This window comes from Ptychodera flava, chromosome 17 (genome assembly GCF_041260155.1).
Source record: "Ptychodera flava strain L36383 chromosome 17, AS_Pfla_20210202, whole genome shotgun sequence".
Lineage (NCBI taxonomy): Eukaryota > Metazoa > Hemichordata > Enteropneusta > Ptychoderidae > Ptychodera > Ptychodera flava.
In genome coordinates, this window is record NC_091944.1 from 26385953 (window position 1) to 26401611 (window position 15659).

The 15659-nt window shown below is 39.4% G+C and overlaps 1 protein-coding gene across 2 annotated transcripts in view; it reads right to left on the reverse strand.

The window, feature by feature from the left end:
- Positions 1 to 15375, reverse strand: part of LOC139115896 (protein odd-skipped-related 2-like) — a 41361-nt gene extending 25986 nt beyond the window's left edge. Inside the window, exon 1 of one of the 2 annotated variants that reach the window (XM_070678314.1) lies at positions 14291 to 15375. In XM_070678314.1, coding sequence (XP_070534415.1) covers positions 14291 to 14357 — 67 coding nt within the window. In that variant the 5' untranslated portion in view covers positions 14358 to 15375. Of the gene's footprint in view, positions 1 to 10634; positions 10975 to 14290 lie in introns of those variants that run through there. The other variant, XM_070678312.1, reaches the window with a different exon arrangement.
- Between the last annotated feature and the right edge of the window lie 284 nt (positions 15376 to 15659).

The window sequence follows — 15659 nt, forward strand, 5'->3', positions numbered from 1 at the left end:
AAGCACTGATGCAATCTGCGGGGATGATATTTCCATAAACTCCGTAAATTGTTTAGAGAACTCAGAAATTTTGTCTTAGAGGGCATTCAGAATAATAAGATTCCAAGAACATAGTGTAAGTGCCCATCACTGACTGCATCATGGTTTATACAAAGGTAGAAACTTAAGCCGTCATTGAGTGCACTACTCATCAAGCGTCTAAGTGCATAACGGTAGGGGCATCAGTGAGGCAAATCCAGCCAAACATTACAAACTTGTCCAATTTGTATCAAAGTAAAAGCACTCAAGACACACACATTCCATTCACCTTCAAAAACACGAGCAGTAATCAGTTATTTAAGAAAATAACCTTCGAGCATCGACTTCTGCAACTCTGTGAGGTCACGGAGTCAGACCACTGAAGTATTCCTGGTGGAGATTACGGATAAACATCGGATAAATACCGTCTACATTACGTGGATTCCACACGTTCAAAATCACAATGGAGGTTATCATTAGAGACGTTCTTCCTTACAGTCGGACTGAGGGAAGTTTACTCTTGGAGCATGTCTTCCCACCCCGCTGGGAGCCCAGGGATAAAATAAAATAATTGATTCTGGCGGGGTGCAATGCCTTTCATAATTGATGTTATCCGTCATTCGCCCACAAAGAATCCAATTTTGCAGAATGTATTGTCTGAGGTAGCAGAAAATATGGGAGGAGTTGTAAATCACCCTCCCCCCTTGAGGGGGTTGATGATTTTATGAAGTTTTATATCATCAGGCAGCACTTCATGCAGTTGTGTTCACTGCTTAATCACTTAATCCCACAGGTTGGTGTGAGATACTTTTTTATTAGAAAATCATGTCGGCAAGTACTAGGAAAACATACATGGCTGCAGTGGCTTGCAGAAACTTGACCTTACGGCTGATGATTCTGCTAACAGCCTTTCATCGTGATGCATCTGCCTACTTTAGATACGTGCCCCGACAACGTTGCAAAATCTGCTCACATCAAAATTTCATCTCAATTCCCGCTACAAGATAGAGACTTAAGTTTAAGTTTATAGCCATCAAGTTGTACTCTTTGACGGAAAGAAAAGATTCCTTAGGCATGGAACTGGTTACTATGTGTGCCCTCGGGCAGTTTTCAGCACCGCTTTCCCCGACGGCTCCACCAAAAAGACGCAGAACACGATATTGTATCTTTCAAGTATCAAGACGGGGTTCTTGAATTGCAAGGTCTAGCTATGGGTGTATTTGTATATCTTAAATCCCCACAGCAGCATTTAACTAAAGTGGACACGGCTTGTTTTGTTTGATACGAAATGCTGGACACATTTGTCATCGATCGATGGTGGTGCCAGAACATTAGATATCTCTGTGAGACTACAAAAATGTGGTTTTTGTTCCTTCATTTTGGCAAAGTCTCAACTAAATGTGTTCTCTTTAACTTCAAAAATGGCCTTTTTTTCAGGACCTGTACACTTCTCATGGTAAAACCTACTTTCAAAGGTTTTGGCAGCCGCAAACTGTAAGTAAATGGTTTACTAAAATGAGCCACCACTGCAAAAGGCAATGCTTTAAAAATTCAGAGAGCATTATGGGATACAAAGCAGTGGATTGTGGGAAGGTAGAAATTAGCTTTGAGGCAAACACTGAACAGAGGACAGCAAACTGTATTACCTTTTAACGGTAGAACATTTTACAGTAACTACAAAATAAATTTGGTTCCTCACAATATTCTACGTTTCAAAATCACTTGCAAGCAAGGAAAGTTTGATGTAAAGTCTGTCTGGTGTAAAAGCTATGACATTGAGACTGTCAGAAAATGTCAATAAATTCTTTGAGAACCCAAACAAATGTTGAAAATTTGTGACGAAAGAAATTCTTTTTGATTTAAGAGAACTGTTAGTAAGTTCAGAATACAGTTACCTTGAATACAAGGTTGAAGTGAATCAGTGTGGAATCCCACAGATTAGTGTTGTACTGTTTCTGACTGCCATTCCACTCTACTTCAGTTCTGTAGACGGAAAACGCTTCTTTTGATACCAAATCCATGGAGAATTCCAACTACACATTCCGGTAATTTAAGAGACAGAATTAGTGTCATTTAATCCATAACTTTTCCCAGAGTCTCTCCGTTTGTTTGGTGATAAATGCTACGAGTTTCCGATCCTGTATTTTGTCAATTTATGAGTGTACAAACAGCGGTGCAAACACCCTAACCATTGCTTGTCTTTGCAGGGTTTATGAAGTTGCTGAACATCATATATGCCATTCCTTAAGAAATATTGTACGTTTTCCACATAAAAGTTTGACGTTCATTTACCGACAGTACTCAACTCTTTTCACATGTTGAACTGCAGAAACATTTCTTGGTTATCAGTTAATGAAATTACCCATAATACACTGCATGACCTCTGACCCTAAACTTTCCTTTGTAATATTCTTGACTTTGCATGACCAAACCATAGGGGAAAATTGTCATGCGGTGAAATCAATATCTAGAGATTTGTTGACCTGCTCACCCCTAAATTTGCTTTGGTATGACCCATGTGACCACAACCAATGATGAAGTACTATAAATTAGATTGATTGGAGGGGGAGACTGACCAAGACTGTACTCTTGACAGACTATCCCTGTGAGAGGTAAACCTCAAATTCATTTCCCATACATGAAATTGGTGGTTATGTGCACAAAATATTAATTTATTTCAACTGCTAACATTGGATTTCAGCAAATAATCAAAATTATTGCAAAAGAATTGTGAAGCGTCATGTAAGATTTCAACAAAATGGCTAAAAATTATCTGAGACAACTTATAAGCCTTACAATAATTAGCCATCACACGGATATACAATGGATTATATGTTCTAACATTGGGGGGGAGGGGGGGGGCACGCACTTAGTGTTGAAATTATTTTTTCCCATCAGCAGCAACACTGCTGTTGAACCAATCATGCAATTGCTGAGATACTAGGTACTGGAAATATTACACAATTATTACACGCATTTCCATGAGTTACAGCTTTATAGTCAATTGGGATCAATTCTCTCAGGGCAAGCTGGACTTAAACATCTCCCATTTTCAGTAACTTGACCGCCACATTTGGCGTTCTCCTGGACTATGTCAGACTTTGACACTCTGACTATACTGTTTGCCAATAGTTGCTGAGAAAACAGAACTCTGCTGAGACAAACGTCAGAACTTCTATTTGTACATTTCAAGGACATAATAAGGATACTACCCATTAGAATTAAAAACACCAGAATGATCTTTTGGTTGCCGTTAGCAACCAGGAGAGAGTGGCTTCCAAGGACAAGTCTTCATATAGCAAATAGCCAGTCTGTTGATAAATTCCATGGTTTTTAAAGACATGTTCCATTGAGTCTAGCAATTGTTTCAACAACTTCATTGCATTTTTTCTGCTGTACATGACTGTGAACATCTTAGCTACCCAGTTCATAAAATAGACAACGCAATATTTAACCTAATTAAATATGCCTTGAAAACATACAGCATTGACTCAGAACAGGCGAAATTAAATTAGAACTCCTTATCACACTTGATTTTCTTTCATCGATAGTGACACTGCAATGGCAATTACCATGTACATGAATGCTACATAGTCATCATGCAATGTGATGTCAGACACTGAAAACATCAAACAAAGGCAAAGTTAAGGGGTCTAAAAAACGATGAAATGGTTTAATCCGGTAGCAGCGTTGGCAGGGCTATGATTGATTATAATGTCGCTCGGTGATTTGAGAATTCTGGTCAGAGTACCAGTAATTCAATACATCCTCTTTTCGTGAGATTTTCAATTTTTTATCATATTGGGAAGTCGGCTTCACGACCCCTGCGACCTCCCTCCCCGTCTGAACCCCCAGCAGATAAACGTGAGGTGGTCTGGCGTTGTCAGGACAGACTAATAGAGATCGTCTCATTGGCTGGGAATCAGCCAGCGCCTACCACACACACACACACACACAGACGCTGATACTGTGGAAAAGGCATCACCACTGTTTTGACGTACACTCTAATTTGAAACACCCTCTTTCAGAGTTCAGAAATGGACACTGCCATAGACAACCTTTGGGTCAATAAATAATGAGACGCAACATTAAGAGGTGAAAGTTTCTCATGTTTGTGACCTTGCGCTAAAATCTCCCTGGGAAGTAACGTGTCAAATATTAAATGCTTTACTTAAAAGAAATAAGTGATGTTGACTTATATAATTTGTATCTGACAATTTTTTTAGCTTTTAGGAATCTAGTTCTATTGAAAAAATAACACTTACAAGTACATAGGAATTGCATGGCTCGATGACTGGAAAATACAACAACCCTGTTCAACTTCATTGAGACAAAAAATCATTTTCAAAATTTCCATTCACTAACATTGCCAGTGCTGCAGTAATTATAAATAGTGCCCTCTATCACACTCTACCCTTCCCTAGACCGAGAGTGACCTCTGCTGTTTCGGTATTAAATAGAAAATTAACACGATTAATTGGCTGGTATCAAAAACCAATACACGGCACCACGCTGGAAAATGAAATACCATCTCTGTATTGTCCCTAGCTGCCCGGAATCATAATTCACGGACTGTAAAACTACAGCTGAGGTTTCATGAAAAAAAAATGATATCTCATATCTGCTTTGTTTTCCCTCCAAAATTTTGAATTGTGTCTTTGAAGGAGAGAGGGAAAATTGGGAAGATTTTTTGAAACACTGCATCCGCCAGTGAATAATGTTGGCAGTTTGATAGAAAACTGCCTGTTGAATCGTCCCTGTAGGCAAGGTGATATTGGCTGCCATCGAACACGGTACAGCGTGATAACAACCAATTTTTGACAGAAACCAATCTGCAGACATTTACGGCCAAAAACAAAAACGTTTGTTGTGTCTGTGGCATTCTCACCGAGATAGGATTACATATTTCATGGATGACCTTTGACCCTCCAGCCTCTTGAAACCCAAAACTCTCGCTTCGTGGGCATGTTGTTTTTTTCCCATCCGTCTAATTAGACTGCAGCCTGATAAGACAAGAATGCATGCAGGTGCCTGCTGACCGCAACTCACCTCGTATCATTTCACAGAAACGAAATACTCTCTTTTTTAACCCTAAATAATAAACACTTCTCTTCGGAAAACAATACAGGCAGCTGGTTAAGTGGTATTGCGAAACTTTTTAAATCTTTTCTAACAGGAGAAATATCTGACATCAAACAGGTTACAGTATAATGTTATTTTTGGGAGCCTTATAGTCATTTTGAAATGAAATTTTGCAAACAAAAATCTAAAGTATTATTAAACATTCACCATTCCAGCAGCTGTACCAAATTAGTAAATATGAAGTTCAGTTAGTGCTAGACAGAAACCAAAGCAAACAAAATCAATTTATCAAGGCACTAGCCCTCACACAAACAGCAGAAAGGCACATTGAGGGGTCTCCCTTAGGGGATTTGGAGGGGCAAGTCACTCCTCCCTTTTTTTTTGAACAATCTATTCATATGTTAATAGTCATTTTCACAACAAAAGAATATGCAAATTACAAACAGTCATGTAAATTGACTGTCCTTCTATTTTAGGGGATGCGCACAGTTGAGAGCATTCGACAAACCTGGTAATTTTGTATAAATTTGAAGCCTGTTAAAGTTTTGAAAACAAAGAAGAAAAAAATCGGAGGAAGGCTCATGGAAGCAGGAAATTTGAATAAAATTGCACAAAAAATGCAAAAACCATAAGTTATTCCTTGTCATTTGATTGTCCTAGAACCCCCAACTACTGCATAGAGATCTCAGCTTTGAAACATCTTTGCCGTCATTTGGCCTGTTTCAGGACCACACAAGATCTCATAAAATGTTTTTACACAACTGCTTTGCAGTTCATAAAATCTACTTCTAGCCCACTTGTCAAGACTTGCTTTCCCTTCTTAAGTATCTACTCAAAGAGAAATTATTTACTTGGGCAATAAGCTTCTGAAAAACCGTTCCACTACAACTGGCAACTCAAAATGAACTTCACAACTCAAATTTCACCTCAAATGTATGATTTTATTTTTAGGACTTGCCCTGCGCTAAAAAAAAATGCGGCACATAATTGTTGATCGTAAAGAGGTTCTATTTTCGTCAGAGCGGGTTCAGTGCCTGATACAGGTGTATACCATTATGATTTGGTTGACTGTGAAGACACCGTCACAATTTGAAATGTGAAGCCACACCCATAGCTTGTAAATTGACACAAAACTGCTATGATGGGCAAACAAGTTCACAGAGCTTGGACTTACAGTGCAAGTTACTGAGCCCAAACCAGCTCATGAATATTAAGTATGCAATTTAAATATTCACGAGGTGAAACAGCTGACACTTCTAGTTGCCTGATATGTCTATATGCATGTTTTGGTACATTCACAATGTTTTTTTCCTTTTGATTAAAACCCTCAGAATTCGGATGTTGTTAATATGTACAAGAGGAAGTGTGTTTATTGTTTAATCAATTATCTAACAATTGACCAATTAATGTCGATTTAACTCTCTGTTTTGCATGAAACTTTAAGTGCTACACATTTCACTCATCAAACAGTGTAAACATTCAAGTTTAGAGATTGGAAAGACTTGATTAGGCTGTGGTTTTTTCAATCATTACATCATCCTAGCTATGTCCTGTTCCTTCTGAAGATCCTGACAGGAAACTATTGTCTATCTGGTAGAGTCACTGACTTCCCCTCCAGAATTCCAGAATAGATTCCAAAACTTGCCAGGGATTTATCCAGGATTTCTACAGGATGTACTCGGACTTTTTTCCTCAAGTACTCGGCCCGCAAGTGCCATATACTATGTGGGCTGCCGACGCACAGCAGTGCATCAATCGAATTAGAAAGTATGTTATTATCTTACCTCCATGTAAGTCACTGCGAAGGAGGCGGGGGGATGAAGTTTCATAAACCTCCATCCATGGGGTAAAATACCCTAGCACAAAGGAAGTTGAAAACTTCGACGGAGCCTGTGACTGTTGACAATATCATATCATTTTCAAAACATGACACTCATATGACAATTGAAAGAACAAGTCAACAAACAACTTCAGATAGAATGACATTTTGTGAGCAAGGTAGGACAATAACATTGGATATTACAGCTCACAGTACAATACATGTAGGTTTGACTGGGCACAACTGTATGAAATCTTCATGACAGAATCATCAAGTATCGTCTCAAATACCAATAAATAGAATAATACACTCAAGTGACGTTTTACAACTTAAACAATTATACAACCCTCTATATGCTCAATTTACACTATCAGTGATCTGAAGAACTTTTGATGAAAGAAAATTTTACACATTACGTGCACTGGTGAGGGGATGACATGAAGAATTAGCCAAGGGTTCCTACATTCAAACAAAACAGCTAAGAAACAAACCGCATGACAGTCTCAAGGGTAAAAATTTAGTTGTACATATGGAACAGAATTATTTTTATCATTCACCTTGACTGCACACATGCATTAGATTTAGGTACGCATCAGGGGCTAATGGTTCAGATGGTTAAGGTATCGGGCTCACGATCAAAGGATGGTGAGTTTCAGACCCAAGTGTGGCCAGAGTAGCTGACCAGTATGGGTGGATGGTGACTTCGAGGCTCCAAATAACATGGTGTTGCAAGACATTTTACACCCGATTGCTCTATTGATGGTGGGTGATGGGAACCTCATCCTGTGACTGGGCTTCTCTCCCCTTGGATGACGGAGTACACAAGAAAAAGATAAATTTTGCAACAATGCCAATGGGGAATAACAGGATGTGCTACCCCAGTACAGAAAGACAGCAAAATCAAACTGACCATTGCACTAATGGAAGTGGTCAAGATATCAAATACAGTGTACAGACTCATCTATCACTGTAAATTACAAATCATTAAAACCATAATTACTTCAACTTCACCGAAAGACTGGTTCTTATACCTCGAAACCACTATGGGGTCAAGCTCCTAGATTTCCTCAATAAAGTTACCCCCTGGGACATATGTGAGCGTTTGCTTTGTTTCAACACTTCCCTAAAAATTATCTTTTTAGTAAGACAGGGCTTCCTTCATCTCACAAACTTCCTAGTTGCTTGTCTCGTGAAATAACATTACAAAACAGATCTCAGATACCTCTGTACTCGCCAATCTTTTTAACACCATAAAAAGTCTCATACTCCACAAATAGCATGTTTCTCTTCCCCTATCCCCTCAAAATATGGTTCTTTTTTTCTCTCTGCACTTTGAAGTTGACTACTATACCGGTTGTATGATACTGATTTTGGTTTTCAAAATTATGATGCAAACGGCAATATGTTCTCAAGGCATGTTTGATACGACAACGGACACAAAAGAGTTGTCTTCAAATTTGACCAGAAAAATGTTATTTCCAATAGTCCTGCTATAAAGCTGAGTCAAGGATTCTTTAACAAATTCTGCATTTCACTACAAGAGTTCTGAGTAACGCTAAAAGATGTTGGCATACCGCAAAAAAATCATGAGCCGCATCAACACTCCAGCGATTATGAATTGTATTTCTGTGTGGGACTGGATGCAGCGTAAGTAAAACGAGATGCACTGATATTTTACCCACACAACCAATACAAGCATACCTGTACAGCAACAACTATCTGTAGCCAGAAAGTGTGCCTTGGCAAAAGTTACATATGTCTGACACTTACCAATGTACAACAATACATCTATGACAAAGTTGACGCAACAAATGCATCAGACAAAGAACTTTCTGTAGAGACAGAAATGGTTTTGATCCCACTTCCAGAAACGCCCTCAATTTAGATTTACATTTATTAATGACCAGCGCCAACTTCCATATCAAGGTACTGAGATCATAAATCAAACTAGATTGGACAGTGCAGCATCTACTGTCAAACTGTAGAGTGACAAGCTCAAATGTTGCAAAGAATACACAGGTTTTGTGAAATTATCACCATGTTCAGCAACGATAAACTGGCCATAGCACCAAGTCAGAATACAACATACTTAGGGCGTAACCCTATTTGTACAAGAAAGTAACCAACGCAACAACTGCCTCACTTTCACCAGGGCCAACCACAATCACATTAAACTATGCCGCATTAATTTGTCTTTCTTTCCATGATTAATCCACTGTTCAAACTTCAACATTATCTTTTCACATGTAAAGAAAAAAAAGAAGCAATGTTTCAAATAGCAGAACCTATTTGTATCAATTTTTTACGCTCTTGGATATCAAAAATTCAAAAGCGGTAAGTTCAACAATGAATCAATGGATGTCTATGCTTAGGAAAAGCATATCAAACAAAATTCATAAGGTGATATTTGATTTTCTGAGTTTCAATGTTTGATTTTCCCACAAGTTGTTGCAAAGATGCTGATGAAAATCCCTTCAGACGACTACTGTCAGAATTCTACACACTCCCTCAGTTGTCAAAGGTTTCAATCTGAGCATGCATGCCGCGAACAGTTTGGTGAAATAACGAGAAAAAAGTGTCAGGCTGTTCAAGTTGAGAAATGACAAAACTACAGCAAATTTGCTGTTTGGAAGGTGACTCAGAGACAAGGCTCAGAATGTGCCTCCACAGAACTGTCGTGATGGCAAAGTAACCAAAGCAAACCATGCAACGTTTGGTAAAAGGCAGCATTCAAATTTAGACAAATGCTGCAAATTAAGCTGGAAATCCTGAATTTAACTCAAGCTCAAAGCTGTAAAAATTGACAACAAATCACTTGTAAATGATACACCACGTTTTTTATAAGAATGTGTACATCCTCTTTCAACAGGATCTAGGGTTCACGAACAGACCGGGGAAAAAATTAAAGTGGCACAAAGTGTTGTTGGAAGGTCAAAGTTCAAAATAGATTAAAATTGTTAAAAAAGAGAAATGGATGCAAATAAACAATTACAAAACAATGGCGTAGTAAGATGTATACATGAACTTTAAACCTGTTACATACAATAACTATATTAAAGTTAAAATTTTATGTCCACTTAAAAAAGAGTTGGCCCCCAGTACAAGGCAGTCATTGTAAAACATTATCAACGAAACTATAAAGCTGTTTTATAATCAGATATCGCTTGACATGACTGGGCACTTCCTTATATTTTAATAGTATCAACTTATCGCATACGCAGTTTGCAGTTTCAGTAGTCAGCTGTGTTTTATGTGTTACTTCCTGTGAAGGGAACTTCTGATAATTTGTGACCACTATGCAGAAAAAACATCTCCAAAATATATAAAATGGTGACTTTTTAAAGTGCAATCGCATTGCAGACCCCTTGGAAGACAGCAAAAATGTAAAGAAGTGGTTTAATCCAGCCATATTTGAATAATTTTTACTCAATTTGTAACACTTTGGGTACAGTGTATCAACTGTATACTATTTTTAGAATGACATTTACATAAAATCATCACAAATAGATCAAAATGTTACCATTTCATTTAGGGCCCCATAATGATGGCAAAAAAATTCAAAAATTTGGTTAAAATACCATGAAAACACCAAAAAGGCAGTACGAATTACAAACCAAAGCAACAAGTGGTGGAAGTAGGACAGAGATATCCACAGCCGTAGGCAGAACACTCTAGAATAGAATAACCGGGAATGTTTAAGAGAACTGCTACCAACCTGGAAAGTTGAACATAGTAGTGAAGTAGGCCTGCATCATATTCCCTATTGCTGCAAGATCAGAAAATCTGTGAAGTGGAAACCCCGGTTCCGTGTCAAAGTGAGCCACTGCCAGCCAGAGAAGATCGCTGCTACTTTCTTCAGTTTTCCTTAGAAGGGAAAGCATTGGCAAGATTTCTCCAAGTTCTCAACTTCCAAAACAAGCTCTCTCCATTGGCTATCATCAGAGAAGTCACTCAAGCTCCCTGGGAGGACGCCCAACCAGGCTTCGTCTCACCATCATCAGATGAATATATTAAAGATTCACACCATTTCTCATGAAGAACATGTGATTCTCCTTATCTTGTGACTCATGTCACGGTTTTACATATTGGTCAAGTTTCGCCGAAATTCATCCATATATGTCCATACTAGGAGGCCAGCAAAACTTGAGATGATGTAAGTGTTATTTTTAGAGTATTTTTACGAGACAAGGAGTAAACTGACTCCCTTATTGAAACTTTCCCTGGAGGAGAGTTTCAGTTTAGGTAATACGGCCCCCAACCAATGATAGAGATCTAACTTTCACTGTAACCATAACAACTAAAAAGATTGAAAATTCCTTGTTCCTGTCATCTGATATGGGAAAGCTTTGCCTTTCCTTGTTTGTGAAGGGAAAGTATGAAAGGAAGATGTCAAAGATGTCAGCTGACAAAGGCACTACTAATCACAACTTACAAATTCACAATATTTGACACATTCTTTCTTCATATTGTGTGTGTGTGTGTACGTGTCTGCATGACGTAATTAAAAATTTACATCTAAGCTATAAATTTCTTACAAACTTGGCATTTTGAGTTCAAAGTTAGGTTATATCCTGTTTGAAATTTAAAAAAAAAATTTATATCATTTTATTAATACAATGCTATTTCAACACAAGCATTGATTACCGATCAAGTATCAGGTCTCCTCAAGAGACCGGACTCTCCGTGTTGCCTTTAACTTTATTGGTTGTCTTCATATGACAGCCCATCATTAAAGCCAATTTATTGTAATTTTTATTGCAGGGCCGGAGAATCTCAAAACATGAAGTATGTCGCTGATGAGAATAACAGTTGCCGACATAGGTGGCTTGAGCTCGCGCTTTGTATTGGTTTGCGAGAGTGTCGGTCTAAATTAACGTGGATAAATACATGCATTCCGCTCTATTGGCTAGGGTTATGACTATGGATGTACAGGATACAGGCTGCACCAGCCGTATGGATACTGGGTAATTTAATATTGCAAACTGACAACGGCAAATTTGATTTACAGCACGCATCCTTTCGCAGAAGAAACTTACAGAAAAGGTCTATGCAAATATGTTTGGAACTTCAGGATTGGTAACAAATAAATACACTTCTCTCCTGGCTGGAGCTAATGATGTTTTCTTGAATGCATACAGGTTTAAATAGTTTTGGATGACAAATACTGAACATACAACAACAGTAAAGATTGCATCCAAGTTTCTATAAGATTTGGAACCTGTATTTTACATCAAGCATGGATTAAAATGATGGTGCAGCTACAAGCTATTTATTAAAAATAAAAGATAATTTATAATTTACATACATTTATGGTTCTTGAGGTTGTTTTCAGGCTTAGTGAGTATTATTTTGCAAACTTGCTGAAACTGTGAGACAATCTAGGGGAGTTTTTTTAACATTTCACACGAAAAAAGACACTCCTTTCTGCAGTTCAAAACTTCTTTCAATATAATAAGTGTATGGATTATTTCAAACTTGTATCCAGTTTCAAAATGTACAAAATGGAGAACAACTTTAACTTCCTCATCTCGTCAAAAGGGCAGATCTCAGGAAATCACAAAGGAAGGAAGCTGACATGTAAAACTCCATGCTACTTTGTACACTTTCCATGGATTGCTGTCACCATAGTTTATGCATCGGTTTGCACTGAAAGAGCTCAAGTGATACAGGAAAATTTGTAAATGGTGACTTACAAGTTACAGCACACATCTGTTCCTCTGTCATTTTAAGTTGTGTGGGGACTTTTTCTCTCTTCGCCTTCCCCTATTTACTGACTGACACTTTCGAGTTTAATAAATGCGCTACAAAGTCATTGAAACAGCCACATAAACTTTTATTAGGGCTTTCCATTAAGTGTGCAGTAAGTGTGGGGAGGAGCCCCGCCATTTTCGAATTCGAAACTCCAGGCGCTGACAGGGACACATCACGTTGTTGCGTGGAAATTTAAAATTTGGGAGAGAGTTGAATATATTCTAGGCGTGCAGATTTTGTCATGACCAAAATTATTTTAGTTGTCCAAACAGACAGAAGATGATTTTAAGTCTACACTGCGCTGCCCTGCAGCTTGTGTAACCAGGGGTCGGGCGTTTTACGACGAGGAAGTTCTATGAAAGGTATTGGTGTCATGCGACTGGAACTGGAAGCTAAACGGATGGATATGATAACCTTTTGCTCTCTTGGTACGGTGGTAGTGCTTTTCTACTGGGTAATTTCAATTCAGGTAGAAATCTGTCAAAAAAGTTCCCCCCTTGAGACAAATAAAACGGTTGCTGGGCATATTAGAATGTACAGAATTACGACGAGTTGCAAAGGATATTGCATGACGCACCGTGTCCTCGGGGCACTGTAATATCAGCGAAGACCGGGCGGGACTTGTGTTTTGTACTACGATCAAACCTGAACAATAAGCAAAACAAACCACCATTCACCGTGTGAAATGACCTACAAACAGTTACACGTTTGACAGAAAGGCCCTTTTTTCTTGCGTAAATTGGCTTAACAGCTACTTTTCTATGGTGCCATTGTTCCAAATCGTGTAGGGTTTCTCGACTTTTACATGCCCACAATCACAACAACACACAACTACGCACATGGTCCCCGCGAGCATGGCACCGCGTTTCGGGCTCGCCTATCCTTGGGACAGCTCAAAATATGTTTGCATTTTTGATTTATCAGATAGCATTACAGTCGTCCGGTAACAGATATGACGATAAAGAGGAACAACAAGCCGTCACGGGAGACAGTACGAAAACGCAGAGAGACCAGTCTGCTGGGGTAACCTTAATATTACGTGGAAAAGTCAGCCAGTGCGAGTCACTTCCGCGTATCTCTGTTGACTTGTTTAGATTATGGTGGCTCGGGACTTTCAAATAAAAAAAACGTTACAATGAACAAAGGATACGTCTACCGTTTGTAGGGTGAGTTAAGGCTGTATACAGCTGACCAAATGTCACCTTCACGGGCTCCCATTCGGCAAAATGAGCGGCAAACACCGACAAGTAATGCAGAACAGGCCCAACCCTGTGACTCCGGATTGAGAAGTAAAGTCGATGACATCCAAATTGGCCCGTACACACTCCCAGGTCAAGTACATATACACATAATAACAACGCTAACCTGCGGTTTGTCGCCTTCAAAATTCAAAGCATCACAGAAAATGCCTTTCAGTGTGACTGGAGAGTTACCAGCTGCCAGTGTTTGCCAGCAAAATGCATTTTAACTTCCTATGCTTTACGCATAAACGGCCACTGTCAGTGGCGATCACAGTGCATCCGCTTGTAGCACACAGAGTCTGTGTATAACGTTACACAGCCTGGCCAACTCAGTGGCGAGCCGATCCCCATTTCGAGATGTATCATGATTTTGACCTACCTGTTCTGTGCAGTTCCGGCGATTTCGACCCAGCTTTCTCTTGCTTGACGAGGAAGGCTCTTGGCATCTTTGAGCTGTCACCGTTTTCGCTTGGATCGACTTATTCTGCCCGAAGACAAGTGAAGAAGTGGAACCAGCTACTTGAAATTTTCCTCCAAAATAGTAATTTGAGTCCACTGCGCATGCCCAGACTGCTCCGCGTAGAACCAGTAGTGTGCCAATTTGTTATTAACTTTTCATTGGTTAATAATTAGTGACTATCCTCTTCGCTCGCGTCACCGCAACACCTGTGTGTTACTATGGTCTTCAATTTGACTTTGACATGGAATAAGCGCTGGCAAGTTGGGTGGCAACGGAATTCCACGGCAACGAACGCCACGTCATTTTTTTATAACTGTGTGAATTTCAACTTTACCACGAAATTTGACACGTCAGTGTGGGAAAGCCGGCGATGCCTCGTCAAGAGCCATATGCTTTTGTTCGCCAAACTGTCTAAATGTACACAATTCTTGAAAACTAATCTCTCTCTCTCTCTCTCTCTCTCTCTCTCTCTCTCTCTCTCTCTGATCTTAGGGGAAGGCATGGCAGCTTTAATTTCAGTAAATAAATTTTAAAAAATAAATTTAGAAGTTTTAAACGTCATTAGTACGTTCCATCCCTCCTGAAGTCAGAATTCATCATTTTTCTCGTTGTCAAGAAAACTAAGTAAACAGGAAGATTTCCAACCATGAGGCCGAAAAATCGCTAATTGTAAACGCCGAGAAGTCCAGTTCAGTTTCGGACACAGTGACATTTGATCGTCGGGGGGTTGCAATGTCCTTGGGCCGCACTGCACTGGTCAATACTGAAACCCGGGGCAACTTTCACTCCGGGCTTTCACTTTGCTCTCACATTACATGTCGTGCTTCGGTACACGCGTCGCTCACCGTGTGAATCCAGCCGTTCAACCGGGGCTGAGTCATCACCGGGGCAAGAGACTCGTATCGGCCGATACACATATACAGCTTCAACTCCGGGTTACGCCCAGATACTGAACAGTGTTGTACGACGCCCATGTCAACCCAGGGGGCATATTATATCAGACTGAAATATTAAACTTATGTAAGTGGTTTTACACTTGTATTGAGGGATACACAGAAATGTATATATTCTCACAAATATATTAAAAAACAATCAGTAGCCTGTTTCCGCTAGTGAAAGCTGACAAATCAGCTGATCATGACTGGGTAGTCAGTTTCTTTTCAGCCGGCATGATTCTGCGGGGCTTGTAAAGGTACGTGTCGGCTACTTTCCCACACAGACAGGATCGTTGCCGATGACAGTTATGAGCCAGAGAGCCAGGGTGGAATCAATTTGCGTGATGTAACCG